Below are 17,504 nucleotides of genomic sequence, written 5' to 3' on the forward strand. Positions count from 1 at the left end.
TCTGTTAACATGAAAGGATGAACAGTTATTAAACTAGAGAGCCTGCAGAGAGGTAGCAGGCTGAATTGAAGAAGAAAAGTAGCTGTAGCAAAAATTTAGGGCGGTCATTGCTATTTTAAGTTTCCAAATACACAATATTGCCTAGCAGGTCCCATTATAACAATTTTGTAATTCCCGTAATAGCATTAATATGATCTTCTGGAACAAAATATGCTGTAGGTGTAACAAGAATTGGCTGGTTACCACCCACACTGGTTGCATTATTGCCTCCATAGTTGCATTATTTCCCATTTGAAGTACGAGTTCTGCGGTAAATACTTCAGTGCAAGGAGCACCACTTTTAAAGGCACGCACTGAATCTCACAGGGGATCGCTCTAAACTGAAACACTGCAATTAGCCCTCCACTCACCCTGCCTAATGACTTCGGTGGGCGTTCTGTGTGGGGACTGAGAAAGCAAAGCACTCCACTGCCGGCTCAAACTTCAGCACAAGTAGTTCCCTTCACTAGATCACAAATACCTTTAAAGCAAAGTACGAGGGGAAGTGTTTTGCTGGGCCCAGTCTGGAATGACTGCGAGATCACGTGTGCAGCACCAAACAGATGCTAGAAATCCCCGGCAGGGCAAATGCTGCTTTGCATTATACATGAAACGCTGCTGGTAATCAGGAAGAGGTGGACAACCTATGAAAGAAGTTAGCTGCGTTGCATGGTTATGTTGAAGGCTTTTTACATGTGTTGTGATGCACAGGCGTCCTGCTCAGAGCGTGTCACCTGTGTCCTTTCTGTTGAGGATCTGAAGTGACAGTGTTCAAATCTGTATTGGCCCTGTCCTGAATAAGTACAGAAGGTCCGCAGGTGTGAGGTTGGTGCCTGTGCGTGCTGGTAGAGTTGTTGGTCTTTGCTAAAATCATGCTTGTGATGCGCAGGGCTGGTAGAAGCATGGTCAGAGGGAGACAACCAATGTCCCTTCTTCAGCTCACTCTCAGCTTTAGTAGACCACTGTGGCTTTTCAGAAAAGGCTGGCTAAGTTGTGCTTTCAATTTTTTTCCGAAACACAGGGCTAGCCATCTTACAGCAGTGAGGTAATACCAAAGCACGTGTTGTCGCTTGAGGACTATGGATTATATAGTTACATAAATAGTACTGTTGCTCTGTGTAGTGAAAACTGTTCACTTTATACATTCTCACCATGTGGAATGCAAATCCATCATTGAATAGGGCCAAAGGAAATTTCCACTTGTGAATCATTGCCAAGTGTCATCAGATCCACTGTGGACTTTTCCTTTGTTCCTTTGGATTTAAATAAATGAGCATGAAAAGACTAAGACATGCTACTATCACCCTAAAGAATGGAAGAAGAGATTCAAAACATCTTCACCCGTCATTACAGACCACATTCAGGACTAACTCTTGGGTCGCTTTGGTTCTCTCCCTGCATGTAGCTTAACTACTTGGAAATTCAAGTAGCGGATAAACCACTTGAGAAAGAGCACCTATGCCGTGGTTAAGATGTTGTTATCAGACTAGTAATTCCATTCCTTGTTAAAAAAAGGCTGCCTTCTAGTCGAGAGTGAATTGATGTGAAATGATGACTGCAAATCTATGTTTGCTGAACGCTTTGAAATCCTCGTCTGAAAGGCAGTATGAAGTTCATAAGGTTCCCTCTTACAATGATAGCGCCTAAGCGAGTGAAAAAGATGCAGTTTGTCATGCTTGTGCATGAAATGGTTAACTGCTGCCCTTTTCAAGTCCCATGCCTGTTTATACACAGATCTGGAGTAGAAAGCAAGATTTAACCTGATACTGACATATCTTTCTTCCCTAAACATATATATTCTGCACATGCCCTGCTTGTTTAATGTAACATGCCAGAACCTCTGATGGAATAAGCATTCATTTCCCTTTTTGGCTTGTTTTGAAAGCAGGCATTCAGGGAAGAATTAGAGGGCAGAGCAGTTTGATGAGGACCTCTGGTACTCCAGAGCAGATTAGTGTGCAAAGAGCAGGGGAATGTTTTCCAGACTCCAGGAGGTAAGCAAAGCTCTCTCAAGGGAGACTGCAACAGAAGCCTGTGTGTGCAGAGGAATGAAATAAAACCTTTTATTAAGAGCATGTGGGTCGAGAGAGAACTTCTAATATGTTCAGTCTGTCAGCATAATGATTTAGCCACCTGGCCTGTTTCACTGAGCCCTTGCAGGGGGAGTTTCATTCATTTGAAGAATGCGTCTCATCTGTTCCTAGAGGAAGTTTGCTGTAATATTGTTATTTGATATGATGCATTATTCTGTGTTTAACTCAACTACTATGTAATGATGTAGCAGCCGAGGGAGTTTATGCATACATCTCAGAGTTACGACTCATCTTTATTTTTATTGTAGCAACGTGAGAAATCCCCAGCTGAGAAGCGTCCACATTCTGGTGGGCCCTCTGTAACTGAGAGCTCTTGCATAGAAAACCTACTGCTCAAAGCTGATAAAAGCACTGAGAGAAAACAGAAGTGCAGAGCCACAAGCAGAACCCAGGACACTGAAATTGCTGTGTCTTCCCCCAGTCAGTTCAGAAGGACCCACCTCTACATTAATTTTAGTGAAAGGCAAGTCCTCTAAGATCTCTGGGCTGTTTTGAAAAATCTTAATTAATAACAAAATGTTATAGCCATGCAGAGAGGAGAAGAACCCCAACCTTGTCCATCTATAATTTTCATTCTTCTTAACTCCCTTGAGTTTTTCTGTTATTCTTCCCTTATTCCTCTGCACATTAAAAAAAAGTTACTCAGATGAAAGAAAAAGGCAAGCTTATAATAAAGTCTAACTGATACATTAACGGCATGGTTGGGAAAAAAACCCAACCATACAGTGACAATAATAAGTTTTTATATTTTCCTTACCATGTACAAAGGTGGGTATATTTCATGATTTTCGCTTTCCTGGCAGGGTGTCAGGCAGAGCGAGGTTATGTGAGCAGCCCGAGGCTCATCAGGGAGTGAGTGACAGGATCAGAAGTAAAACTCAGTGCTCTCTATTTCTATATCTGTGTTCTACATAAAGGACTAACAAAAACATCGGCAGCATCCTTAAATGAAAACTCATCTTGGGGAAGGAAGTTTCCACAGTTGGGGAATGAACATTGAGCTGATCAGTTGATTCTGGAGTCTCTGGGATTTTTGAGGTTATAAACCAGGGGAGTACAAGTTACCTTGCCTGTGAGCTTACAGACCTGCTAGAGATTTCAATACGTGTCACTGAACATCCATGTGGATAACTCATGCTTTCCGCGAGCCTTTTTTCCAGCAGTCCTAACACTTTGAATCCCCTAGATTCTAGATTCTCTTCCAGCTGTCCCTTCCTTCATCTAGCTGTTTGCCGCGTGTCCCCTTTTCAGTGCTGCCCCCCTTTCAGCTCACCCTCTAACCTGTTTGCTCTCCTCCCGCTACAACTGCAAAACCAAGCAAGCCCCGGGAAGTCTATGTAACATTCAGTCATTGGAAACGTGGAGTTTGCAAATACACAATCTAGCAAATTGCAATGCTAGACAGGTGTTTACTTTTGCTGTCAAACATGCGTAACAAACCCAATGTTAAGGTTCTGTGCTTCTAAGATATTAAAGACTGACATAAGATTTAGCCAAAAGGTCAAAGTCCTTAACTGTAAAAGATTGCATAATGTCAAAATTGCCTATTCTAATCCACATCAAATTTTAGCAAAAGTTATCCTATTCTTCCATCTTCCCCCACCCCCATATAGGTGACATGCATGTTTAGACTCAGGCAAGACCTTTCTAACAATGTTAACGAAATGTCAGGAATCTAATTTAAAATGAAAACATAGTTGCAATCTTAATTATAGAATATCATAAACTCCTGTTCAAGGACAGAACAAGAGAGACTTCCCATTTAACCTACCCGCTCAGGAAAGATCTGAGATAATACCCAAGTAAATAATCAGTCACAAAACCTCAAGCTCCCTGTTTATTAGCCCACCCTGAACATGCCAATAATTAGTCCTTTAGAAGGAAAATAAATTACTGTGCATTATCTCTGGGATGCCTGATATGATATCTGACCTTCAGCATCATTAAAGCAGACATGAAGGTCTTTCTTTAGAAAAGCAAATATGGGAAGAAGCTGGGCACATTCTGTCTGAGAGTTTTTTGCAGCTCCAGGGACTTTGTTTGTGGTTTGGTTGGGGTTTTTTTTTTCATTTTTAACCACCACAAATAAGGTAGAAGATATCCCATCTCCTTGTTTATGTGCTAGATTTCCTGGGAAATAGCAGGGGAGAGAAACAATTAACAGCAATTACAATTCAAAGATTATTGTTAATATTTCTCCTGTGGTAAATCTGCATTAGCAACATGTTAAGTGAACCTTACTACTAAACAGTCAGAATACAGGGTTGCACCTGTACCGTTAAATCTGTCCCCTTGTAGAAAAGGAGGTACTGGAAGCTTGTGCAGTCGCAGTGTCTGGATGGTGGGACCTGCATGGAGCAATTCAAGACTCCGGGATGTCAAATTAAGTCTGCTAAATTCCTTCTCCTAATGTGAGAATATGTGACTGCTTGTCCGTCACAGGGAAACCTATAGCATTGCAATGCATCTGAATTAAGATTTTTGAAAGCTCTTCAGAGTTTCTTTTGAAAGTTTTGTGCCTTTGCACACTGTATTTATCATCTTGATTTTGTTTTAAAAATAATGAAGAAACTCAGCAAGCTGGTGATGGCTGTAGAATTGCTGAGAAGTAAACTAGGTAAGGCAAAAGGAGGCATAAGGTGGAAGCAGGACTAGTAATGCTAGGTCACTGCTGTGGTCATGGCACTGCAAGCACTGCAGGGGCAAGTGCCTTTCTTCTTTATCTTAGAAATGGCTCTTTATAATGGAATTCAGAATAGCTGGATGTCTCTTCCGAGGAGTGCAGAGTTTTACAAAATCTGAAATTGGGCTGACTTTGAACCACAAATGGCATTTTACAGAAAAAGGGAGAGAAGTTCAATTTCTAGAACCTGGCATTTGGAAACAGCAATATATACTTTTTCTTTACCTGTTGAGATCCACTGAAGTCAAAAATTAACCAAATGAAACCAAATTTAATAAAAATAATAATTAGGGTTCTTAGCCCAACTTGACTCGAACTTTTCAGGATAATTTCTGAGACTGAGACTGATTATAGAAAATTTCAGCCAAACCCAAAGATTTTAAAGAAAATTCTGAGCCACTGGAGCTGGGGAAAGAGGAAGATAACTGAATTAATGCTGAAAAAAGTCCTCATCATGGGAATTAAGAACAGAGCAATTGAGTGCATATTGTTTGGGACTGCTATGGGAAAAATTACTAGCTTGCTGGCTTTGAATTACAAAATACCGGAACTCATCTGACATGTCTGTATCGCAGAGAAACAAAGGGTTGTTCCAGTAAACTCTCATGTCACAATGCATGCACCCCATACCTACTTTAAATCATCTGAGAACTGCTTCCTTCACATTTTAGGCATTTACATGTGAGAATTAGTCTCTCTTCATCTGTCCATCATAGCTCTGTGGTTCAGAGCCTGTTGCCAGCAAGAGCTTATTCGTACTTCAGTATTGCTGCACTGGATAAATCCTTCAAAGGAGAGCAAGCAAGCCAGCAGTTGAATGCGTGCCCTCTTCTTTTCTTACAGGCAATTTAAGGGCATTGACTTTGGAGCCAAAAAGGGGAAAAGTGCCGTTCCAATATATTATGCTCAACCTGTTGAGTTCACTGCAACAGGATGTTATTGAGACATGTCGTGTGGCTAGGCTTTCAAAAGGGCCCCGTAATTACGTGACCTTAGCTCCTTTTGAAACTGCTGCATAGAGGGTAAAGTAGAGAGTGTTTATAGATTAGAAGCAAGTGGTGTCAGATTAAGATACGATGCATTAAAGAAACCAGCAGTTATGGTGTGCTTTATGCAATCTTCACTTTATAAATGAAAGTGAATGTCTCCAACTCTCACTGACCTTGATACAGTCTCAAAATACGTATCATTAACTGTGACCTCAGCAGCTAATGGTATAAAGCAATTTCCTTGCAGGATAATTGTAAATATTTTTGTAAATATGACCCAAACTGTATAAGCCCTAGTGAATAAGTGCTCAGAAAGATCACCTTTGGCTACTCCACCATCTTACCTAGTTACTGGGAAGAGAGAGAGTAGCTGGGGAAAACACAAATGGAGAACTGGGAATTTTTCTTTCTCTGTTATGCGAGTATTTTATTTTCTGCAAGCAACAGAGTGAAATATTTTCATAATCTGATCAATTCACTCTAAAATTGATATCCATTAATACAAATTCAGCATGACTAGAAAGCTAGCAAAATCTGTTAAGGACAAAAAAAGGGGAGCCAGTTACAAAGTTCCCTCTGCATGAACCCATGACCTAGTGCTTTATATCACAGGGATAAAAGTTGTCTTTAAAATATGCCAGTTCGCAGGCCAAGGCAGTATATTCCCAGGGCTTTCTAGGTAAAATCAAACACAGGATTTTAGGTCATGATCCTAAGTTCCCAGTCTGAGCACCTTGTGTGTGTGTGTGTGTGTGTGTGTGTGTATACATGCACATGAATATGCTGACAGGTAGATTCTTCCCCAGTGGAAAAAAGAGAGCTTAGAAAAGTTGTTTTGTTGACTATTATTTGGTGACACTCTGTTTCAATTTCCATCTCAAGGGAGTCAGTGCCATTATCTCTGCACAATTATCTTTTGTAGGTCTGAGATTCTTTCTTTCCCAAATGCTTCATTTTTCCCCAACTTGGCAGAAGGTTTATCTACTCCTCCCAAGGAAAGTAGCAGCAGATGAATTCGTGCTGTAAAAAAGGTCATCCTGCCTATTTGTCAAAGCTAACGCCCGAAGGCCATTCAGCCACGGAAACCCACCGTTGAGTCTCCTGTGGTCTCTGGCACAAATGTATTTCCGGAAGGTCAGAGCAAAGCATGTGGGACCAGAATGCTCAGGCTGGACTTACAGTGTTTGAGGATCATCTGCCTTCACTAACTGCACCAAACTAATTAAATGAGCTTCAAAATCTATTTAGTTAAATGGACACAATTCCCCAAATCAGTACAAGTGTGCTGATATGACTGTGATCAATTCAGTTAAAAAGAATTGATAAAAAGCCTGCTGAAGTCTTTTCTATATAGCAACGTTGGGCTGGTTTATCTTTCTGTCTTTACAATCTGACATTTGTTCACCCTTCTTCACTTTTCCCAGTGTGTTACATCATTATAAAGGTGCTTAAATTGCTCTTCACAGGCTTTATAGAAAAAGAATAGGCAATGCCTACGTAACACACCTTTATAATGATACATCTGCATTGGTACAAAGAATTTGTGTCAGTGTAATTACTTTAGTTAAAAAAAGCCCACCTTTAACACTTAATAGAAACACTCCCACAGGGACAAAAAATGTATTTACAAGCCCAAAGTTGAATATAAAGTAGAATGCATGGAGAAACATCAACTTAATTGAAGGCTTTTTAATGAATGCATTTACTGTGCAATTACAGTGGTGCAATTTCTGTGTGTTAACCCAAGCCTCCCACTGATTCTCCAGGTATGACATAGGGTGAGGTACTTGTAAAATGAGGGAAATATATACCCACTTTTGGTAAGCCTCTGAGAGCCTCAAACAGAAGGGGCTAAAGTATGATTATTACTATTTTACTCATCCAGCAGTAAGTTACACAACAAAACATCAAAAGCCCCTTTGAAACTGTACTTTTCCTAACAAGCTGTAGGAAGAAGCTTAAATTACTTTTCTCAAAGCAAGTAGCTCACTGTGAAACCAGCTGCTCCGAGTGTGAGTCAGCAGCCTCAGCAGCCTTCCCAGAGTCAAGCCCACCAGCACCTTTCTAAATTCACCCTCGTTAAAAATTTTGATGATCATGGTAGAAGTCCCTCAGGTACTTGCCAAAGCAGCGCTGTTGATACAAGGAGGGGAAAAAAAGAAAACCAACACAAGAAAAAGATCTCTTTTCACTGCAGTTACTTTGAAGAGAGGAGGGAAGTCATTCTTCATTATTTCAGTTACTAATCCCAGCAGGTTTGCATCATTATCTGATGAAAATGTCCTTTCTCATTGTTCGAAGGGGTAGTCAGAGGGACCAGTGTGAAAGCCAACTTTCTGAAGCAATACCTGTGCTCTTGTGCTGGCCGCATGGCAATAACCCTACCTCCTGCCCAGCCACCACCAGCACATGGCCGCAAGCCTTCCCTTACCGCTGCCACTGCGGTGCCCACTCCCTTTTGGAAGAACACTTTCACAACAAAGAAGTGTTTAAAAGTAGTTTTATTCTAAAAATGGCAGAAGGCGTCTGTAGTTGCCATGTTTGAGTGATCTCCGACAGATGTGCTTAATTTGCAAGTGCAAATGGAGCTGGCGTTTGACCAGTGGATGGCTGGGGTTGCCAACGTGGCTGGGATGCTGACAATCAACCCAAGGTAGGGTCTGTGCTAGCTTCAGCCAGGGAAGCCTGCCCACATATTGTGAGCAAACAGGGTCGTTTGACCACCACAGCATAGCTTATGTAGTGCTGTCACCTCAACAAGGACTTTACATCCAGCATGAGTGGCGACCTGTCCATCTACAGCCAGGTTGGTCACCTGGTACTCTTGGCCCTCAGCAAAAAATTGTTTTTCAGGCTGAAAATGTGTCCTCACAGACACTTGTGCAAGCCAGGCTATGTTTGCATGGAAACAGTTTTCTGGAGTTGGGTGCTTGGTTCAGTTCGGAGCACACACGGGAGACAAAAATCAAGCTCACTTTACTAAGCATGTTGGTTTGCGAGGCTAATGGAAGCAGCACAGAGTATCCTCGCCTCATCCTCCCGTTTCAATAGACGTGCCTTTGGATACATACACAAACCATTTTTTGTTGAAGAAATTGGTGTCACTCTTATGTAGCTGCAAGGATGCTCTCCATAGTTATCGGTAAGAGAATCTATGCAAACTTGTGTAAGATGCAAACAAGTATTTGTGACAAACAGGGTCTATGAAGAGGTTGCAATGAGGTAAATTTATTCTAGAGTATTTGAGGACCACACTTGTTTATTTTGCTGAAAAGACTTGAATTTAGATTTCCATTTTCCCGGGAGGAGAGAATGCTTTCAGTAACATCACAGCTAATCCAGTCCCGTGTGCCCGTTGCATGGCAGTTGCTAGATCACTTCAGATGTGGCAGGAACGGCGCACAACCTTGAATGCAAAACTTGCCAGCTGAAATGCAACGTAAGGAGAGAGGAATAGCCTTTCCGGCTCTGCGTGGGTGAGCTCGAGCTCCGTGGGTGCTGCAGAGCCGGGACACTCATGTTGTCCCGTGCCGGCTCCCCCGAGAACATGCTGGGGCACATGAAGTGCAGCGAGACATCCTCAGCTTTCCTAGTGGAACTGAGTATGAGGCAAAAAGGCATATAGAGATGCAACCAGCTTAAATTCCACCTTGTCCTTGTGCCTCGTATTTCCTGCTGGCTGCCTCTTGGTCTCCAGAGACATCTTGCCAAAGGAAATATTGGGCATAAGGCTATAGCTGAAATTGAGGTTGACTAAATATGGGCCTCGGCATTCATCTGGGGAGTAAGTGGGGAGTAACTAGGGTACTGTAAATTCATGCCCAGACTTGCTGAGCATTCACTCAAGCCGTCAGAAGTTGCTTGCCTGACTTTTTATGGCCTATATCTGGAGAACACTAGTAGAAGTAGGAAGCTGTTATTACAAGAGATTGAGTATGCATGCTGAGAGTACACATAGGTGAACTTGCCTCAAAGAACCAAATAAATGAACATAAGAACTTAATATTTCTAGAAGTAATTATAAGGCTGGAATCATTGCTGTGAAATAGTTTTAAATAAATACTACAGGCAATACAGTCTGCCCCATGATGCCTTGGAAAAAACCCATTATCATCATCAAAAAGCAGCTCTTCTTGCTGTGATGTTGTGGGTTGACCCTGGCTGGAGGCCAGGTGCCCACCAAAGCTGCTCTATCATTGCCCTCCTCAGCTGCACAGGGGAGAGAAAATATGATGAAAGGGTCCTGGGTCAAGATAAGGACAGGGAGATCACTCACCAATTACCATCATGGGAAAGCTGACTGAACCTGGGGAACATTAATTTAATTTATTAACAGACCAGAGTAGGATATGTAAAGCACAACAGATGCTGAGCACCCAAACTCAGCATTTTTGGGAGCTGGGGATTATCACTCTGGTCTGCCTGTAATCTGGCCCTGTGCATTAGGCAGGAGTGGATTTTCCATTTCGTTTCACCTGCAGGGAGTCCCCGGCTGTGTGAGCTCCTTGCAGTGTGATCCAAGGAGAGAGGGTGAAATTCCCTTCCAAAGCACTGAAGGGAAGGTGATGGAGGAGAGGTACCTTCTGGCTTACACTAACTAATCCCATCCCTGACAGCGACTCCCCCTCTTACTTCGGATTTGCCATTTAACTTTGCAGCAGGATGGGACTTGGAGCATTTCACTCGTTCCCCATATGGATGGAAAGCAGCTGGGAGAGGCTTAGCGAGTTCACAGGACTCGTGTGCGAATTAAGCACTTCCAGCGTGCCGTGCTGTGGGAGCTGCAGAAAGAAAAGACAAAGGAAATTATCTCTCTTATTTATCCATTCCAAAATACAGCTGTAAATTGTGTTATGATTTTGTCGATATACAGTGCTTGCAAAGATTTCAAATAAATAATGTTATGACCCCAGGGGCCTTATTGATTTTGTAATAATTTCGAGGAGAAGCCACTCAGTTTCCCGTTTGCTGACAAATTCTTTGCTCCCTGAGGAATTTCTATTGAACATGTATTAAAGACAGGATAAAATAATTCCAGGGAAATACAGAGAGAGGGCTTTGTGCATGGACTCTGCTCCACGAATGGGTATTTAACCTCTGACCAGTGGCGACAGGTCTCCTTTAGCTCTATTAGATCAACAGCAAGCTACTATAATTAAATAAAAAAACTGTTTAGAGCCTCACCAAACATGTCCTGGGAATTAAAGCATATGGCAGGGATAGGGAAAAAATACTTTCCATATGCTAATGACCCTTGATGTCTGAAATAAATTAGATCCATTAGAGTTTATGCTCAATAAAAGAAAGACTTTAAGCACTCCAAAGTTAGTGACTCGAGACCGATTTTGGCTTAGAAATTCAATCTGCCTGCTTATTAATTCTTAGTAAGGCACTGGAGGAGACAGGGGATGCAAAATCATAATTCTGTGCTGTATCAGAATTTTAAAGTGCCATCAGTTTCTTTTCCTTTTTTTTTTTTAATTAAACCATTTTTCATGCTTCCCTTTTTTGTTCTCCTCATTAATTTGATTTTGTTCCCATTTTTGTTTAATTTCTTTCTTTTTAAGGTTTCATTTATCCTATTTCAACTGAACAGAGAACCCAGAATGAATATGGATTTTCTTGTAAGTTTGATGTTTGATTTTACATTCCTGGATGCTAATTTGATGCTGTTCCTTGGGTCAAGCTTTACAGTTATGCCAGCTCTGTGTGACTAGGCAAAGAGGGACCTATTCGGCAGAGTGAGTGGCACGCTGCTTGCTTGACAGCAGTCACAGTGTTTCGCTGTCGGCGGGTTGACACAGAATGATAATGGCCCTTATGCATGAGGAAAGTGGGAGAAGATGCTGCCTCAGAGACAGAAACTGGAGAGAATGAACCCTCTTCTCATTAAAATTTCCTTAGCAAATGCAAGAAATGTGGTGGAGGGGTAACTTCTCTTTGAGCTGGAACTCAGCGATCTGCTTCCTGAACTGCTGAGGAAAAAAAATGTGATGTTTCATGGCTGGTACGTTGAAGGTCTGATAGCTAGGAGCTTACAGAGATCGATCAGTCCCTTTCAGCATCTGCCAGCTCTCACCTCCGTGGCTGGAGGGCAGCCTGACTTAAATGGCTAGAAGGCGGGGAGCAAAAAAAATAAAATAATAATGATTTCACATGTTTCAAACTAACGAAAATGAGGTACTAAAAAAGTCCGATTTGTTTTTGCACTTTTTTCATTACCCTATCTCTAAAACTGGGATTCTTCACTGTATAGAAATACATCAAATTTTGATCATAGATTCAGACCTTTTGGAATAAAAATGTCTAGTGGATAATGATTCTAGAGATTAGCCTGAAATTAGTGCTGAAGATACAGTATAAGCAGCTAGTAGAAATATCATAGCCATTTTCTCACAAGACGGCTCTAATAAATCTGGTTTCCTTTTGGTAAATTACCATATTATTTATTGTGCTTGCTTTGGCTTTTATCCAAATACGTATGTGTTTCTGAAGTTTAAAAACCCACAACATGTTTTTTGGTATTAGATGAACCACTAAATACCAATATTATGACACTATGTCACTAAGACATACTATTTTATTTCATAGGGTGAATTTGTTTCAGGAGACTAAGTCTACAACATGTGTTATGCTTAGTAGTTCACAGCCTGGGTACTAGATAGATGAACGAGTAGATGGGGAAAGAGTTAGAACGCAAGTTAGAGAGAAATCAAAGATCATTTTCCATCAAAAGGGCATAGACCTGTTATATAGCTTTGGAAATGGATTTTAAATTAACCTATAAAAAAGGTAGTAAATATCTGCGGGAAACGAGAGTAATAAGAATGTGTTTTCTTGAAAGTACCTGTGTGGAGCACATTTCTTCAAGGTTCCTGGCCTCTCTCCCTCTAGCTGCTCCTGACTCAGATGACGTTGCTCTCTACGTTGGGATCGTCATAGCCGTGATCGTGTGCCTGGCTATTTCCGTGGTTGTGGCCCTGTTTGTCTATCGCAAGAACCACCGTGACTTTGAGTCAGATATTATCGACTCCTCAGCGTTAAATGGGGGATTTCAGCCTGTTAACATCAAGGCTGCAAGGCAAGGTTAGTTGTCGTTTCACTCCATGTTGACCAGTTCCAGGAGATGCTATAAGGATATGGTCTCTTGGGCTGCATGAATGATATCTGCTGGACGCTTGTTGGCGTTTCATAAAAGGGAGAAAGATTACATCCATTTCTTTCTGATGGTCAAGCGCTCAAGAGTCATGTTGGCATTTTTCAGATGTGCGCAAGAGCATAGAGCAATTTAACTTCTGAAGGGAGAGCTTGAATACGAGAGTGAAACATAGACATTTATGAAAATACAGGTCCAGATCAAATTTAAATCAAAGGCAAAGCTCTGACAGAAACATCGGAGGCAGAATTCATCAGAGGAGTGATATTACAGTACAATAATTCTATCACATCTTCCTCCCCTTTGTTTCACTAATAGCCTTTTTTACTGTGCCCTGTCTCCACAGGCATAAATAGTAGTTTAAGAAATACTGTACTTTCAATAGACAATGTAGAAGAAGAAGTTGTGGTAGAACATCATTTAATAATGAGCATTTTTATCACTGGTGCATAACAGCTCGATTATTTCCACACTTCATTGGCCAGAAAAAAACACTCTAAAAGTAGTGCTGGCTTTTTCAAGACCCATATTTAGGCTGCGGAGTTCCTCTTTTTTCCTCAATATGTGTGCAAGAAGAATAAATCCAAATAAGAGTTAAGATGACAAGAGAGTTGTCATGTGGATGATCAGCAGAAGTGTAATTTTCTTTGCTGGAGATACTTTTGAAACAAAACTTCAAAAAGTGTAATGCAGATACTAATCCCTCACTGCAGGGAGTCGTGGGCATGATGACTTCATAGGTTTGTTGTGTCTGTTATTTCAGGAATGCTGTCATTAAGCCAATTAGATAAATTGGTTAATGATTGTCACTTAGCATTTAGGGAGGGGGTATTAGTCTATAAACTAGGCCTACTGAGTAAGGAAAACATCTTGCCCTGGCGCTAAGCACATCATACTTGAAAGCTAAGTGCAATCTGGAAGAATGATCCCAGTGAAAAGTCTTTAGAGCAGAAACATGTTGTAATTTTTTATGACAATTAGATTCCATAGTAACTGGGCCAATACAAGTCCTGGGAGTTTGCTGGAGTGATGCATGGAAAAGGAGATGAAGGCTAGTCTGCAAGAACTTTGCGTATCTTAACCTTTGGTAAAAAAGGCAAAATGCAAAATGCAGATTGCAAACCCAAATTGTTACCCAGAAGAAAGTCATCAGAATAGAGAAGTAATACAGTTCTTTCTCACCTCCAATGCAGACCTCCTGGCAGTGCCACCAGACCTCACTTCTGCTGCAGCCATGTACAGGGGTCCTGTTTATGCCTTGCATGATGTCTCTGATAAAATCCCAATGACCAATTCTCCGATCCTGGACCCGCTGCCCAACCTGAAGATCAAGGTTTATAACACCTCCGGCGCAGTCACACCCCAGGATGACCTCTCTGATTTCTCCTCCAAGCTGTCCCCGCAGATTACGCAGTCTCTGCTGGAGAACGAGACCCTGAACATGAAGAACCAGAGCCTTGCTCGGCAAACAGACCCATCGTGCACTGCATTTGGGACCTTCAACTCCTTAGGAGGTCACCTAGTAATTCCCAATTCAGGTAAGTGCTAGCCATGTTGGCTTAAAGGTGCAGTTATTTTGTGGGTTTAAGTGCAGTTAGCTTGCTTTTATGCAGGAAAAAGCAGGGTCACTCCTGGGACACTGCCTTGTCTTTGTTCAGAACAAACAGATGTTTTTTCCCCCCATTCAGGTCTACCAAGGTACTTCAAATATTCTTTTCCCAATGTCCTGGCCACCTTTTAAACAGAATATCGCAGGGCTCTTAGCCACTTTCTGAGACGTGTGAAGCTTCAGAGCTTCCCTGTGTGAAGTGTGATTCAGCATCCTTGACCTTTTCCTTTCATGCAGTTCTAGAAACGCGACTCCAAGCCAGAAAGGCTCAGTCTTGTCATCACACATACAAAGGACAAACTAATTAAAAAACAAATCAGTTGTTCCAATTCATTGCAGACTGTGTGGTATTGAAGTAGGACAGCAGAATACTAATTTTTGGAAGGTTTTTTTCCTGCACACATTACATACCCAAGGAAAATAAGGCCCAGGAGTGTCTTTTCCATACTTCTCTCCTCATTATATGTATTGTTGGCTTCTTTTACAGCTAGGAAAGAGAGGGACTGACCATCGAGTGCGTTTTGATGTAATTGCAAAGTGCTGCTCAGTCTTTCTCATAGGGTATGAGGCCAGGCTGCCGGGCCCCCTTCAGACCACCCAGACACCAGGAGGTAGTTCCAGAGCATCCCAGGAGCTCCTGGGCAGCCTTGGGAGAGCTCAGCTCTGGCAGCCGGATTCTTTAGGAGAGCCATACTGCTGTTTGGTTCCTAAATGAAGTGTTGACGTTCAAAGGAAGTTCAGCACCTAGATGTTCCCATGGGTTTGGCATGCTAATGAAAAGCAACATTAACATCTAAAGTAGGGCCAAATCAAATGCATAAAACACCGCATATGGGGGATATGCAGGCTACACAGTGGTCAGGAGTCCCCCTGCCTGGTTTCTCTGGAGCTCTGAGTCCAGGTAGGACCAGAGTACATGTGAGACCACAGCTACCTGACATGATAGCTCAAGGTTTCACAGCATTTCTGCCTTCCTCCTTTACATGTTGTGGTCAGCTCTTGGCCGTTTTACAGCACGGTGGCCTGACCGAGGAGATAGTGCCTACCCTTGTCTCCGGCTCCTTTGCTGGATCTTTTATTGTTTGTTGATGTTATGGAGAAAGCAAAATGCCTGGGTGGCCCAGGACCTAAGTGGTTTGGTCCTTCCAGGACGCAGCCCCACACTGCCCAGGAAGCAGCCAGAAGTGGTCGGTGAGTGATAGCCCTCCTCTCTGAACAGGAGACAAAAATAGCTATTAACAGGAGGCAAAAATAGCTATTAACAGGAGGCAAAAATAGCTATTAAGAGCCTGAGTGAAAGCTGAACTACTTAAACAAATTTGGTGCTGGCTGCTGAGTAACGTTGAAAATTCATGCTATACAATCCTGGATTTCACACTTCCTGAGTAGCAGCTGAAGGTAGATATTATTACTCAGGTTTCTTATCCATCATGGTGCACATTGTCAGCAAAGTCTGTTAGTCACATTTAATTCACATACATTAACAGCAATTTGTAAAGAAAAAAAAAGTATTGCTGTAATCCCTTCAAAATGATTAAAATGTTTTGTAAAATGTATCAGTCTGCCTACTGCTACTGTGTATGCCTCTATGCAGCTTCCAGACATTAGTATATCCTCCTAGAGATATGATGAAAGCCCTTCATTTATGCTACGCCTGCCCTGTTACAGCTGAGACCATGCACAGGTGAGTCTGTAACAGGCCTGTAAAGAAACAAGTGTCGGAAGGCGTTCATGGAAAATACTTTCCTAGCTAATCCCTCCCCTTCAAAGCCAGGTATGGGACTGAGCCCCTGTACACCAACACACAGGAGGTCTTCCGTGTAACCAAACCACGTATGCTCAAGAAAAGAGACAGGGCCGTGCAAGGTTTCTATAAAGCCTGTCTCGTGCATATGCATATATGTAAATAATCTGCCTGTAGGTTTGTTTTCAGCTCTGTAGTAATAACACTATTAAAATCCTTGCCACTGATTCCCACCTAATCCACATCTGCAAAGACAGCTGGCTGAGACGTGTCCAGCAGAGTGAAATAGCTGGTTCACATGCCGTGTTTGTCGTGTAACGACAGGACATTTCTGAAATGGCAGTAATGTAAGAACAGTGTTTTGTAATCAAGTGTGCAGCTAATCACCACTGAAAAGGGCACTGAGCATATTTGCCCACATTTTTTTCAAGGCTGGATACCCAAATTTTGAGCCACTTTACAGGACGAGGCACATTCAAAATACCAAGAAACCCAATTTTGTCTCCCTGGTAGTCTAATTAGTAGCTGAGTGTGTTAAAAGACAGGATGCCAGCCGCAGAAGCCATCTTTCAGGAAACAACTAGTTCTTGTTGCTTCCTGGGACAGCGCTCCACTGCCTTTCTTTCCCAATTATAATTAAGTAAGAATTGCCTAGGGAGAAATGTCCTGTTACAGCTGTTGGAAATTTTAGTCAGAGTTGTTCATTTTTCCATCATTTTACAAGGTAAGCAGCAGCATAACCATCTGTCTGCTCTTTAAATAAAATCAAAGGGAAGAAAATCATCTTCTCCAGTCCTGTACTTCAGTGCCGATGCACACGAGGAATAAGAACAGACCGGCTGACCGCTGGCGACACCAGGGTTGCAGTAAATACTTTTTCTCAAGAGTTGCTGAGGTCACGTAGAGTTGGCTGGTGAGGTTGGGTGAAAATCTGGTGTCACAGGCTTCATCTTCTGCCTCTCCTGTCCCCTTCACCTGCCCACTAGCCTTTTTTTTCTCCATTTTATCTTTTGTGTCTCTTCTGTTCTGCAGGAGTAAGTTTGCTGATCCCAGCGGGGGCCGTTCCACAAGGGAGAGTCTATGAAATGTATGTGACAGTTCACAGGAAGGAGAACATGAGGTAAAAGACTGCCTTTATTTGCTTGTGCATTAACGGAAGGGGAAAATGTAGTAACTAAAGACCTGTGGTAA

General features: G+C 42.1%; 1 protein-coding gene and 1 long non-coding RNA gene across 3 annotated transcripts in view; both read left to right on the plus strand.

Moving 5' to 3' along the window:
* LOC142601713 (uncharacterized) overlaps positions 1 to 17,504 on the plus strand; it is a 446,015-nt gene that overhangs the window by 255,085 nt on the left and 173,426 nt on the right. The window lies entirely within an intron of this gene.
* Positions 1 to 17,504, plus strand: part of UNC5C (unc-5 netrin receptor C) — a 256,963-nt gene that overhangs the window by 216,679 nt on the left and 22,780 nt on the right. The window contains exons 8-11 of one of the 2 annotated variants that reach the window (XM_075751579.1): positions 11,372 to 11,428; positions 12,699 to 12,890; positions 14,154 to 14,498; positions 17,346 to 17,433. In XM_075751579.1, coding sequence (XP_075607694.1) covers positions 11,372 to 11,428; positions 12,699 to 12,890; positions 14,154 to 14,498; positions 17,346 to 17,433 — 682 coding nt within the window. The remainder of the gene's footprint in view (positions 1 to 11,371; positions 11,429 to 12,698; positions 12,891 to 14,153; positions 14,499 to 17,345; positions 17,434 to 17,504) is intronic. The other variant, XM_075751580.1, reaches the window with a different exon arrangement.

The sequence above is a fragment of the Balearica regulorum genome, chromosome 4 (assembly GCF_011004875.1).
Source record: "Balearica regulorum gibbericeps isolate bBalReg1 chromosome 4, bBalReg1.pri, whole genome shotgun sequence".
Taxonomy (NCBI): Eukaryota; Metazoa; Chordata; class Aves; order Gruiformes; family Gruidae; genus Balearica; species Balearica regulorum.